The sequence below is a fragment of the Macaca thibetana genome, chromosome 17 (assembly GCF_024542745.1).
Source record: "Macaca thibetana thibetana isolate TM-01 chromosome 17, ASM2454274v1, whole genome shotgun sequence".
Classification (NCBI taxonomy): Eukaryota; Metazoa; Chordata; class Mammalia; order Primates; family Cercopithecidae; genus Macaca; species Macaca thibetana.
The window spans coordinates 11,754,695-11,769,286 of NC_065594.1; the positions used below are offsets into that span (position 1 = coordinate 11,754,695).

The window sequence follows — 14,592 nt, forward strand, 5'->3', positions numbered from 1 at the left end:
GGATTACAGGCGTGAGCCACTGCGCCCAGTCAGGTTAGTGAATTCTTAAGTACCCAATCTACCAAATGGAGAGGAGGCTCTTACTACTCAATTGGATGTCACTACTGTTTTTTGACTGAAGAACTAATTTTCCTTCTTTATTCCTTCCCTTCCTTTCTGGGCTCTTAATTTTCTTGAAACTTCTACTTAGGTATTGTTTTGCTAAGGCTTATTTTCAAGGGTATCATGCAGTGTTTTAAAAACATTTTAGTTATTAAAGTTTCCATTGTAATAAAATGTTATCTTTCAGAGTATCTTAAAGTGAGGTCACATGACCCTGAGGAAGCCATTAGACATGATGTTATTGTGTCAATAGTTACAGCTGCTAAAAAGGATATTCTTCTGGTCAATGATCACTTACTTAATTTTGTGAGAGAGAGAACATTAGACAAACGAGTAAGTACAAATAAATAATTACTAAGTTTTCATTTTTAATACTTGAAGTTTAACAGTATTTGAAAATATATTTAAATATATATTTCAATATAATTAGCCTTTTTTAGGGAGTGGAGGCATTTTAATATTTAAAATTATCTGAATGTAGTTTTACTTTTTGTTATATTAAAATGTATCAGTTTTTCTTCATCAAAGATATTTATTCTAATCCTAAAAATAAGACAGCTCTTAATGGTAGTCAGATGTTTAGCCTGTATACCAGTGTTAATGATAAGGGACTTTTGTAAAGGCCTGAGATACAACTTCTCTTATGTTGTTGACTCTTCTTTTTCTTTCTTCTTTCAGGGCTATTGTTGTTATATGGGTATGAATTGGTAGTTGTCTAGCTGGTTGCATTATAATTAACATGGAATAGAGAATGAAAGATGTTTTCAACTTACAAAAGCTAAACCCGATAGAGTGCCATGCTTCTAGCCTATTTTCTGTGACCTCAAGCCAACTTTTTTGAATGAGTACCCACTAGCTCCACTCATTAATCAGTGAACTTGAGAGGACTGTATCTTGTTATGTTTGTGTTTCATATTGCATGGAATATATTAGGCACTCAGGAAATACTTTAATGGATGTTCGTTCCCTCCTGATTGGCCATAATAGTATCTAAGCCTCATTTAGGCATAAGAGTAATTTTGGTGAAGGATGAGACTTTTTGACTTAAGTACTAATTAGCAGACAAAGTGGGAGGCCTGCCTATTGGTTGTTGGAATAGCTTTGACTAGGTAAATTCTTTAAAACATTGTAGGCCGGGCGCGGTGGCTCACGTCTGTAACCCTAGCACTTTGGGAGGCTGAGGCGGGCGGATCATGAGGTCAGGAGATTGAGACCATCCTGGCTAACTAGGTGAAATCCCGTCTCTACTAAAAATACAAAAAATTTGCCGGGTGTGGTGGCGGGCGCCTGTAGTCCCAGCTACTTGGGAGGCTGAGGCAGAATGGCATGAATCTGGGAGGCGGAGCTTCCAGTGAGCTGAGATTGTGTCACTCCAGTCTGGGCGACAGCAAAACGAGACTCTTTCTCAAAAAAAAAAAAAAAAATTGTAACAGGTTGATTGTGCCATCTCCCTTGTTTAATACTGTCCTTGATAATGCTGGTTGTGCGTGGAGGATAAATGGGCAAGAAGCACATGGTTTTCCTTTCAAATCTATAGGTATCCAGAACAATTTATTTTAACTGATAAATTTAGACTTTATTGAATATTTCATTGTGGTATTAATTAGTGAAAAGGGCCAAAAGACATGGAGGGAAAGGATATTTGCGTTGTTCATAGCCTTCTAAATGACTTTTTTTTCAGCTAGACTTAGAATTTGAGCTGTTTTTGTGTATTGTTGGAATCATAATGTATATTTTTGATCATCATGTTATGTTCATTGTATGGTTGCTTGATTCATTCATATAAAAATTGAGCACTGAAAAATAATTGACTATATATATGTTCTTGGTAATATTAGAATATGATGTATCTTTAAATTCTCTTCGAAGAAGAGGGAATTAAGAGTTAGAGATAACATAGGGAGTTAGAGATACAAAGTTTTTATAAACAAATTGAAATCGTATTTATTTTTTTGAGACAGAGTCTCCTTTTGTCACCCAGGCTGGAGTGCAGTGGTACCATCACAGCTCATTGTAGCCTTGATCTGGGCTCCAACAGTCCTCCCACCTCAGCCTCCTGAGTAGGTGGGACTACAGGCGTGTGCCACAATGCCTGGCCAATTTTTTTTTTTTTTTTTTTTGACTTAAAGACAGGGTCTCATTATGTTGCCTAGGCTGGTCTCGAATTCCTGGTCTCAGGCCATCCTCCCACCTTGGCCTCCCAAAGTGTTAGGATTACAGGCATGAGCCACCATGACTGGCCTGAAATCTTTTTAAGATTTGTAGAAGTTTTTTATTTCAGTATGTAGTTGGTGGATGAATGAGACAATAAATATTCTTAATATACTGTAATTAAGTGAAAGAAAAACCAAGGGAATAATTTGTTGCTATGAACGACAGACTATAGTGAAGGAAAAAGGACCATAAAGGAAAAAATTAATAATCTCTGCAGATTCATGATGTTTTCAACATTACCAGCTTCCTTTTGATTACAGTGCTGTGTTTATGTAAAATTAAAGAATGAACTTATTCTAAGATAATGAATGTCAGATGCACTGTAACAAATATACACTTGTTTAAGAAAAAGTTGAATACATTTCCCTTATACTTCAGCTCAGTCCCAGATGTACAGAATGGACTACTGATAAGTATTTTTACATTCAGCATTTGATAAAGCCAATATCATATGCCTTTAATACATCTTAATTACTATTATTTGTAATAGTGTAAGTATGCTCAATATAGACCCTAATTAAGAAAAAAATTGTGAGGGATGGGTCACAGTTTATCTATTTAATTCTGTCTTTGTGTTTTAATGTTTACTTTCTTGAGCTGGCTGCAGTGGCTCATTCCTGTAATCCCAGCATTTTAGGAAGCTGAGGTGGGAAGTTTGCTTGAGGCCAGGATTTCGAGACTAGCCTGGGCAACATAGCGAGACCCTGTTTCTACAAAAAACAAAAATAAAAAATTAGCTAGGTGCGGCATTGTATGCCTGTAGTCCCAGCTACTTGGGAGGCTTAGGTGGGAAGATTGCTTGAGCCCAGTTGTTCGAGGCTTTGGTGAGCTGTGATTGCACCACTTCTCTCCAACCTGGGCAACAGAGACCCTGTCTCTAAAAATGCATGAACAAAAATTTTGGTAGCTTGTTTTTCCTCACCAATTTTAAGTCACAATATATAGAGTGTGATTAGCTTTTGTTTTGAGGCATAGATGATAGGTTTAAGACATTAAAGCGTTAAAGTTCTTTACACATGTTGATTTTTCTCCCATACTTTACATAGTAGAAATATTTATGTGATAGTTGTGTGCTTTTTTTTTATAAATATAGTAATTATAAATTGATATTTAGTATCTGAGACTTGAAAAAAATCTGTAAAGGGAAGGAAAACACAAAACTAGGAAACTAGACTTTCCTTAGTTTATATAATGGAAGACTTTTTACATTATAAATAAAACTTTCTGTTTTTAAGTGGAGAGTACGCAAAGAAGCCATGATGGGACTTGCCCAGATTTATAAGAAATATGCTTTACAATCAGCAGCTGGAAAAGATGCCGCAAAACAGATAGCATGGATCAAAGACAAATTGCTACATATATATTATCAAAATAGTATTGATGATCGGTAAGTTAAGGACACTATAAATATTTGGTGACTTTGAATGTTATATAACTTGATTTATTGGTTTATGCAAAGTATTTTCTTTATGACCTTACACTTTTCCCTCAGTTTTTAGTATAAGGTAATGGTAGTGAGTGACTGGGCTCATTCCCACCCAAGCCATAAATGAAGCAGTAATGTACATATAACTTTAGGGATGGGTACAGGTTTTATGTTCCATATTCTGATACAAATACATATCATATTTGAATACCATATTCAAATACAGATATTACTATATTTGAACAGGAATATCTAAAAATAGGTTTGTGTATAGTTATAATTTTAGTTCATAGGTAATTGTGTTACAAGGATCTTCATTAATTTTTTTCAAATAAAACTTTAAAAACCTGTTGGATTTTGCACATTTAAAAACAATTTCTACTGAAGACTAAAAAATAGTTTATAAATTTATATAAAAAACATGTTATCTGAATATAATCTTAATATTTTTTCCATTCCAGGCTCAGATTAGATCTTGTATGGACTGCAGTCATTTATTAGTTAATAGAGCTCTAAATCCTACTTATAGTCTGAAATGATTTGATAGATTAGTGGAAACCAAATGATTTTGCCTGTAGCAGATCAGAATGAGAAAATTAAGAAGCAGGTCATAGTAAAATTTTAAGAGGCGTAGATACTAAAAACTGGATTATCTATGAAACTTTATAGTTGTTTTTATAAAATTGAAGTTTTTGTACTTTTTGAGGGTATGGCATCAGTGCACAAAGAATTACATTATGATTTTGTAGGACTGTTTTTTTAGTACTTTTAGCCAGGTCTGTTTTCATGATGATGCCTATGAAAATGCAAAAGAATCTTAAGAGTTTCTTTAGTTTTGACTTAGAAATTTAGAACTTGGAAATTTGAAAGGACCTGTCATATTTTAAAACTCTGCATTATACAGATAAAGAAAAAATCCCTGATATATAATGTGCCCAACATCCTGGAGCTGGTAGTTGTCTTAGCTGGGTGTAGGGCTGTTTTCAGCACATACAGCTAAATCCTGTTTTGGTCCCCTTCTGTCTACAGTTAGAAGGTTTTGATTTGGAAATCTCATTTCCACTCAGAGCAGCAGGAACTTCTTTAATATATGTTCTTTACATAGTTTTGGAATTTTATATATAACTTTAGAACATTACAAAAAAATCATTGCAATGCCTTCTCTGCTTTTTTGTAGGTTACTTGTTGAACGGATCTTTGCTCAATACATGGTTCCTCACAATTTAGAAACTACAGAACGGATGAAATGCTTATATTACTTGTATGCCACACTGGATTTAAATGCTGTGAAGTATGTTTCATATATCAAACTCTGTTCTTTTCATCTTTTGCAATATATTGGATTTTATCAAAAAGAAACTACAAACACCTGTATTTTAAATTGTAATCTATGTAGTGTAAACATTATTTAAAGGGTTATGTCATAATATAATACTTCGCTATTTTTTCAGAAAGTACCACTTTAAACATGAGATTAAGCCATAAGCAATTGAAAGATAAAGCTGATTGACATGAAATCTTTTAGGATGAGTTTTCTATTCATATTGTTGGTGTCTCAAGAAATGTTGATGTACCTATTCTTTTTTGTTTGTTTTCCTTAAGACATTAAGAAACATTCATGTTATGAAGATACTACCTTTTTATTCTCACTTGGTGTACTGATTTGCGTTACGGTGTAGAGCAGTAGGCTGCAAATTTTGTGCTGCATAGCCTGAGCAGCACCATGTTATAGTTTGACATAAGAGTAAGCACAAATATATATATTTTTTGTAGTTAAGAAAATACTTTTGGGTGTTTAGGTAGGATGGCATTGGGATGTTAGACATGGAAAAGGCATTGTTAGTCTAATCGAATCATACTAAGGGTTAGGAAATTGAGGTCTTAGAGATTTGCTTCAGGTTTTAGGAAATGTAGATCCTTAGTATTCCAGCAAATGTGGTTTACAAGTATTGGGGATTAAATGTTGAGAAATTGGAGAGATCTAAGGGACTGTATGTAATTTTCATTTATACCACTGTTTAATGAGACTTTGACTTCATTTTTTTCCATGGAAATAATTTTATTTTCTGTTTATGTTTTATACAGAAATATTGAGGAAAAAGTTGTAGAGGGGAGAAATACACCTTTTTTTCCCCCCTACCTGCTGTATTTCAGGCACTGGAATTTGTATTATGTATTACTGCTTTTGTGCTACTGTGGAAAAGTAGGTTGCAAAGAGATCTGATTGCCCACAAAGCTTAAAATATTTACTGTCCAGCCTTTTACAGAAAAAGCTTGGCAACCCTGGCTTAAGTGATATTTTTCCTGTTTTACATATGATGAAATGAATCACACAGATGTTGCATTCCACACAATCACACAAAGAGTAAGAGGGAGTCAGAATTTGCACTCAATCCTACTTAGTTCCAAAGCTTATTTTTCCACTACACATAGTAAGATACATTACTCTCATATTTAATTTTATTTCTTGTAAACTTTTCTGTGGAATTGGAATATATCCTAAAATTGTTGGTTTGTCATAGCCTAATTGGTGGCTCTTTTTCTCATGGCAAAATCAATTGATGGCCTCTTAAATTGGATGAAATATGGTATTTATATCATATTCAAAACAACCTATTGGAAATCATACTAAATATAGACTTCTCTACTCAATCCCCAACTACCATTCAAGACTAAAAATGAAATGTCACTTTTAAGCAAAAATGAAGAATTTGCCAGTCCTACTTGAAAAAAATTATTAAAGAATAGCCTTGTTTTGGTAAGAAAGGAAATTAAATCTATAAAGTTATAAGATTCAAGAATTTGAAACATTTCTATAAGTATAAATAATAAAGGACTGTAAAAACAGTAATAATACAGTTTTATTTGCAAGGGGTGGGAGTGTGGATTAAAAAGTAGGTAGCATGTAGGCCAGTATTTAGCCTGTACCATACACCACTGCAGTACTATGTGAGATTTCCTGAGTGTCCCTGCAATCCTCCGTCCTATGGCCCTACCATGCCTGGGCAAGGCTGGAATGTCTCCAGGACCTTCTTCCACTGCCCATGGTTCTGACTGGTTGATGCCTGATGCCTTTGTGAAAAATTTTGACTGCAGGTGGGTCCTGTCAGATAACAGCATGTAAGGTGATAGGTAAGTAATGAGTATGAAGGTGTTCCAAGGTTCTTTTATCATATTAGTGAGGGCAGACATGTTGACTAAGTATGTCATAAGTGGGCATTTAACATTTGTCTCTGAAAGCAGTTAAAATGTATAGCTTCCAAGCACAGAGGAACAAAAAATAATTAATGAAAACTTTAATACCAGAAACAAGATAGAAAACAAGAAAAATAACAGTAAATATACAAAGTATAAATAGTTGTTATAAAACTAAGCATGTCACATATCACTCGTCACTTAAATAAGTATATTTGATTGAATTCAAAAGTGAAACAGTGCTATTCACAAGCGATACTTTGAAAAATAATGCCATTGAAAAGTTGAAAGTAAGTTCCAATCTGGACCAGTACTCAAAAGGAAAGTCTTTGATTCTGCAAAAATGGTTGGTGAATGAATGGGTATTTATCTGTTTTAAGATAAAACATTTACGGTACATATATATCATTTTTTAGATGATTTTCACTTTAACCAACTTTTTGTGATTAGTTGACCAACTGTTATACTTACCAGTATTTTAGTACTTTATCTGTGGTTGTTTTCTCCAAAATCCATTACCTTTTTTATTATGTAATAATAATAAATCACATATATATGTTATGAAGCATAGTAATAAAATAAAAATACCTATGAATCTATTACTCAACTTGTAAACTTTTCTCCCATTCATCTTCCTCCCAGAGGTAACCTCTACCCTTGTTGCCTTTAAAAAAAATTTTTAACATGTATGTATATGTGTGTGTATATATGTGTATCGCTCAGTAATATATTTTTGCTTGTTTTTGAACTTTATGAAAGTGAAACAACTGTGTATATAGTGTTTTGTGTCTTTTTTCTATTCTATTTCCAAGATTCATTCATAATATTATACATAGCTGTATCTCATTCATTTCACTGTGCTATAAAATTGCACTGTCATTAATCCATAATTTTATTCCATTATTTTGATATCAGAAATTTGAGTCATTGCAGAAAATGGATGTCTGTATTCCATTTTTATTTATTTATTTATTTTTACTATTTCAAATAGTGCCACTGTAAATACTTTTCAATTTGATATACACATGCAAGAGTTTCTGTAAGGTATGAATATGAGTTATTCTCAAATTTAGCTACTTATTCAAATCACCCTGGGAGGTTTAAACAATTGAAAACTAAGTCCCTCCTTCAGAAATAGTTACTTAATTTGTCTGGAGTGTAATCTGAGCATTTTGATTTTTAGAAAAGCCTTTCAGGAGATTTTAATGGGCCACCAAGGTTCATAATCGCTAGTATATAGCTGGGAGTGGAGTTTCTGACTATGTGCCTTTTCATCATTGTAAACTAGTATCAAATTGTTTTCCTACATGATTATACTAGTTTATACTCCTATCAGTGGTTTATGGATTTCTGCATCCTCCTGTATATTATCAGACATTTACATTTTTCCTAATCTTTTGAGTATCAAATTTTCTTATCTTTAATTTTCCTGAATACAGATAATACTGATCTTTTATAGTTTTATGGTCCATTAATGTTCTGATTTCACCACACACCTCACTACTCTGTATTACAACACCTGTTCCTCTTTATTCATTTAAATTACATTCTAGCCCTGAAGTCATTTGAATATATGACTTCAACTTAGTTTGAAAGGGACTTAAAAATAGCTGCTTGTCGGGCATGTTCCTAGTGAGAACTTGTTTGGTTAGGATTCCTCTTATTTGTTGAAAGAGCCGTATATTTTATTCTCTGACTACTTTTCTTTGGGGAAGACAAAGTATTTCTTAGATTTCAGACTTTTTATGTGAATCAGTTTTTGAATAAGCTCCTAAGTAAATGAAATATCTTGATTATTGAAAAAGAGAACAGTGTGTACTTCCACCTCTCACAAGTTCCCCAGCACTCCTGTTAGCGACAGTAGTAGAAGATGGTATCGGGGTCTTCGTTGTGATCTTCTCTTTTATTAAACAAGTTTGCGTCTAGATAGTTTTGTACTTCTAAGTTCCATGGGTGATTTGTCAGTTGGGAGGTAAAGGTTGGAGGACAGGTCCTCTTCAACATTTGGACAGGCCACTGACTGAAGCCTGATGGTAGCTGTCTTTTTCTTTGAGTTGCTGCAAACTTGTGGTTTGGTAACAAGGAGAACTGTGGGAACTAATTGTATATTTAAAATGTCAGGTAACAAATATAAGAATATCCAGGCTGTAACTGGAGTTTTTACATTTACTTAGCAACAGAACTGCAATTCAGACTATTATTAAATAGAGATTTTTCTTCCTGTTGTAATATTGCTTCTCCTAGTATAACTTTTTTCCCTTTTTTAGACAATTATTTAGAAAGGCAATAAATAGGCACAGATTGCCTTGCTAATTAATACAATTTTATTAAAATACTTGAAATGACAGTTCCTATAAACATGTTACAATACAAGTTCTTAGAGATGGTCACTTTCTGTTTTAAGCTATAACCATAATAGTTTATAATGGGCTTTAAAATAGCTTGACATTTTATCTTTAATGAGTAACTATAACAGGTAATTTCCCTTTTATTTTAAGTGAAAGCAAGCTTCAAAATCTAGGCCTTTCAGAAGTTAGAATGATTAAGTGTATAGGAAAGAGAGAATACATTGACTTTGGAGTTCAGAAGTAATTTTACAAATGACTACTACATTTCTTTGAAAATTATTTTAATCATATAACTCTTGTTAGATTTTTAGTCCTCTGGAGTATGAACATTTTGCTTTCAATGTTTATATTCTTAAACTGTGCTTATGAAAATTTATAGAACTTAGTAACTTGAAATTAGTAAAGTATAGCTATTTAAAATATAACTTCTAAGATGAAAATGTCCTCATGTTGCTTTGCCAGTACCATGTTGATGTGACTACTATAAAGGAATTCAAGTGTCCCAAATTTGAACTGGTTTATCACCTTTAAAAAATCAAAAGGCATTTTTCAAACATATTGTTAAAGGGGAGAATTAAAATATGAAACAGTGTTCTTTGTCTATTACAAGAAAAAGAGTTTTTTTATATGCATCTGTGTTACTGCTTTTTGGCAGTGTTTCATATGTATGGTAATAGAGGTTAATAGAAGTGTAGAATAATTGAAAACAAACTGATGAAAAGTATTCCTTGTTTTGGGAGATTTCCTTAAAAATTTTTAATTCTGTGCTTCTAATCTGTAATCAAGTATTTCATTAACATTATTCTCTCTATATTAATACAATATTGTTGTTTATATATTTTCTTTTGTACCTGTATAATTTTTTTTTAGATTTAAATTTCTGCCTGAGAACAATACAACTATTAAGAGAACATCAGAGTTTTTGACATATAAAAAGAATATTCACTTATAAATAATTCCAGACTGTTTAAAATTTAATTAAGATTTGTCTTAAGAAAAAGTATCCCCATTCTCTTATAACTAATTCTTCTTTTTATGTCTTTGATTCCATTTCATCCTGCCTGCTACAACACCTTATGATGTCAGTTATTCCTTTATTTCTCAAGTTTGTAATTTATCTGCTTAATTCCTACCCTAATTCGACCACTGATTATTTCTTTTGATCCTGCTGTGTTATATTTGATTCCATTATTTCCCTCTACACATTATCAGTTGCTTAGTCCTGTGAATTTCATCTCATCTCTGTCATCTCCTTTTATAATTTGAACCTTAAATTATATAGTTGTAATATTCTAGAAAGATTTTTATTCTGTTTTGTTATTTAAATGTGTATGTTTGTGTTTTTCAGAGCATTGAATGAAATGTGGAAATGTCAAAATCTGCTCCGACATCAAGTAAAGGATTTGCTTGACTTGATTAAGCAACCCAAAGTAAGAATTTTTTCTTCAGTGTTTTTTAAAACACATGTATTTTAATTACTATTTACCATTGCTGCTACAATTCTGTTTGCACAAGTTCTGACTGTAGAAGTTAGGATTCCTTGCTTAGAAAACTCTTAATTTTTAAGAAACTTATTAGATAGAAAGTGGTAAGTGTTTACATGCAAAAGGTAATACCCAACATAAAACAGAGTGTGGGTCTCTGTACTCAAAATTAAAGTTTTTTGGTAGCTTTAAAATAAAGATGTAAACAATAACTCAGCATTATTGAAAGCATAGAAAATAGAAGGAAATTACACTTTGTGTTGCCACTGTAAGATGTTCCCTACTTTTTTGTATACGCTTGTGGTTTTAGAAAGTTTCAATAATTATGTAATTATAGTTAGGTATCTTGATATTTTTACTTAATATTTATGGAGATTTTAATGGTACTACCTAGTATTTATAATTTAATGGTCGTATTCATCCATTGGGTGTATCATATTTTATCTTTTATCAATCATTTAGAATGATTCTAGGGTTTTTTTTTTTTTAATTGAAATGCTGTATATAGACATGTAAAAGGCATAATTCATCTAAAAAGCAGTGTGCCTGGTCATTTTAAATTGCCTTCAGAGAAAGCAAGAATATTCTTTTTTTCTTTTTCAGTTTAGAGTGCTCTTTCTCAGTCTCTCTTCCACACATACACTTCACAGGATAGAGGTCAGTGGAGCAGTGTTGTTTTCATCTAAGGGGTGAAAATTTTCACCTTTTCCCTAGGCATAAGTTCACCAGTTGCTCTACAAATAAAAAAAACTCACACCATTTGTTTGAGTGGTTTATAGTGACCCTCTCACTATTTTTTTAAACCTTCAGATCACTAGTAATAAGACATTTTGTACCACTTTTTTGCCTAATTGAAGCTTACATTTGAGTAATATTTTTGTTATAGACAAACAGTGATCTCTTTGTGTTTTATTGAACATAACCTTTTTTCTGTGATTATTGAGTATATTGAACCTGTTAAAATATGTTTTCCCTTAAAATAAATGACTTAAAACTAATTTAGTGATTTTGCTGTTTCCTTTCTCTTAAACCCTGTTAAATTAGTATGTTTTAGCCAATAAGCATGTTTCAGTTAGTGTCATAATGGGGTAAGTTAGTATGTTTTCGTTAATAATCTCTGGATAAAGTGCCTCTCTCTGCTACTTGGAGCTCTGTGTATTTACCTCTTTATGGCCAAAGATGTAAGAGTGTTAATTAAAAATATAAGGTGTTCTTACTTACATGTATAAAAAATTATTTGTGTTTGGGTATTATTGAAATCGTAGTAGCATCCAGGTAGTATATTAGGTGTATAAATCATATGTTGAACAGCATGATGTGTGAGATTGTAATCAAATACAACTTTGTTTTTGATTATCACTGTTCCTCTAAAATTTATGTATTTAGATGGAGCGTCTTCATTTTGCCTGTTGTTAAAAATTGGGAGGGTCTTAGACTTTCCTGCTGAGTCATACATGAAATCACTAAATACAGTCTCAATTCAACTGGAATGTTTAGTTCTCTTCTACAGTGTGGAATTTTCTTTTTGCTTGTTTTAAAATAATTATCCAGTTATCCACATTAAAGATGGAGTTCTCATTCATGTGTGGTGGGTTTGAAAAAGTAACAGAATGGAGGAGGATAGCCCACCACCGCTTCATTCCCCCCAAATAAAACAGTGGCAACAGAAATCTTACATGTTTCTAGACAGCTGTTTGATGCTTTAAATTCCAAATATTTGGGAATTATTTCTTGAACTTTATTATGCTTTAACGCTCAGTTGCTCTTAGCAAGCTCATTCTCAATAGGTATGGTCTGTTTGTATATATATTTGATTTTATTGCTTTCAGTTCAGTGTTTATTTAGCTCAGTACTTTAAATAAACTTGCTCAATGACTTTTTGTTTCTGTTTTTTAAAATAACACTATTCTGATGCAGTGAATAATTAGCACTCTAAGAGATGTCTTTTATACATGTGACTTTACATGCCGTAGTACATGAATGTATTACATACAGTATGATGTAGTGAATTAATTCACTGAAATAACACTTCCCTGATGCAACCCATAACTAACACTCTTAGAAACAACTTTTTGACATGTCAGTCACATCTTAATTGTCTTTAGTGTCTTCCCCATAAGCTTCATGACTATGCCTTACAGCTCTCAGGTCTAAACATTGTAGGAGTTTTCCCTGTTCTTTCAGCTCTAAAAACAACAGCAGCAACAACAAAAACTCCCAAAATCCCTACCTGTTCCAACATGTAGTGCAGCTGTCTGATTTCTCTTTGGAGGCTAACACAACAGGGTGAGATAAGACGTAATGAAAGTGGAGAAAGAGTTTACTTTTACCTCCTGTCCAGTTTATCTAGAGTTTAATAAAAATGATAAAGAAGGTAACAGTAGTGGTAAGAGCACGGGTCTGCAGCATTTAGTGGGTTATGCTTGTCTAATTTTTTGCAGAGTGTGATGAAGTTTTTTGTCAGGGAATTTTAATTTTGCATTTTTTTGTGTGATTTACAGACAGATGCCAGTGTCAAGGCCATATTTTCGAAAGTGATGGTTATTACAAGTAAGTTATTTTAAAATCTGTATAAAATGTAATTTTAATTGAAATATTTTTATAATTTAAAGTGTTTCATGCAGTTTTGTTCTAGGCTATGATAATATAGGAATTTTAAATTTTCTTTAGTTTCTTATGTGAGCTAGAGCTGGAGAATTTAGTACATAAATTTATTTTTAAGAGTTTATTTAAATCATCATGTAAAAACTTATAAAAACTGAATCTGTTTGGTATTGCTTGTTCTAATGTGACTAACTGAAGCTAATTCACTCCAAGCCTAAATATAAAGGATATACCTAATAACTACATACATAACAGCTTATTTGAAAAAATATTAATTTGCTTTTTTGCTTTAGGTGATGTTAAGTAAAATGATATTTCATTTAACAGTAAATACAAAAGGATTATGTGGAACATCTCCTTTGTTCAGTGTAAAAGTAGGGAAAAGTCACTGTTTTTGTGGGTCATTTGCTTTTCCTCCCACCTCAGAGGTCACTGTGCATAGCAGATGGACAGAGGGATAATCAGAAACACCTGGAGGAATGCTTCTACTGAGCTTCCACTTGGTGATAATGAAGATATCTTTTTTTTTTTTTGAGACGGAGTCTTGCTCTGTCGCCCAGGCTGGAGTGCAGTGGCTGGATCTCAGCTCACTGCAAGCTCCGCCTCCCGGGTTCACACCATTCTCCTGCCTCAGCCTCCCGAGTAGCTGGGACTACAGGCGCCCTCCACCTCGCCCGGCTAGTTTTTTGTATTTTTTAGTAGAGACGGGGTTTCACCGTATTAGCCAGGATGGTCTCGATCTTCTGACCTCGTGATCCGCCCGTCTCGGCCTCCCAAAGTGCTGGGATTACAGGCTTGAGCCACCGCGCCCGGCCAAAGATATCTTAAGATGAATCTGAGACGCCAAATATTCCAAGATGTGTATGAAAGTAAAGTTAAGACACTGAAGATAATAGTAAACCTAACTCACTGGGTTTTGGATTAAGTAATGGGAGTATTAGAATGAGTAGAACTTTAAGACCAAAATCTCTTTCTGTCCTGGGAAAACTACTTTCCAGTCACCCGGATAACTTGCTAAAGCAAGTTGTTTTGTGCTGTTCCTTAAAAAAAAAAAATTTGATGTTTAAAGAAGAGATCTTGCTCTTTTCCCCAGGGATGAAGTGCAGTGGCACAATCATAACTCAAAGCTATCTTGACCTTCTAGGCTCAAGCCATCCTCCTGCCTCAGCCTCCTGAGTAGTTGGGACCCCGTGCATGTATTACCACACCCGGCTAATTT

At 33.2% G+C, this 14,592-nt stretch overlaps 1 protein-coding gene across 5 annotated transcripts in view; it reads left to right on the forward strand.

Annotated features, from left to right (window-relative positions):
- The window catches only part of PDS5B (PDS5 cohesin associated factor B), a 187,588-nt gene that overhangs the window by 95,402 nt on the left and 77,594 nt on the right, over positions 1–14,592 (forward strand). For all 5 annotated transcript variants that reach the window (XM_050766807.1, XM_050766808.1, XM_050766812.1 and 2 more), the window contains exons 11-15: positions 290–435; positions 3,552–3,703; positions 4,920–5,033; positions 10,634–10,715; positions 13,271–13,319. In XM_050766807.1, the coding sequence (XP_050622764.1) occupies positions 290–435; positions 3,552–3,703; positions 4,920–5,033; positions 10,634–10,715; positions 13,271–13,319 (543 nt within the window). The remainder of the gene's footprint in view (positions 1–289; positions 436–3,551; positions 3,704–4,919; positions 5,034–10,633; positions 10,716–13,270; positions 13,320–14,592) is intronic.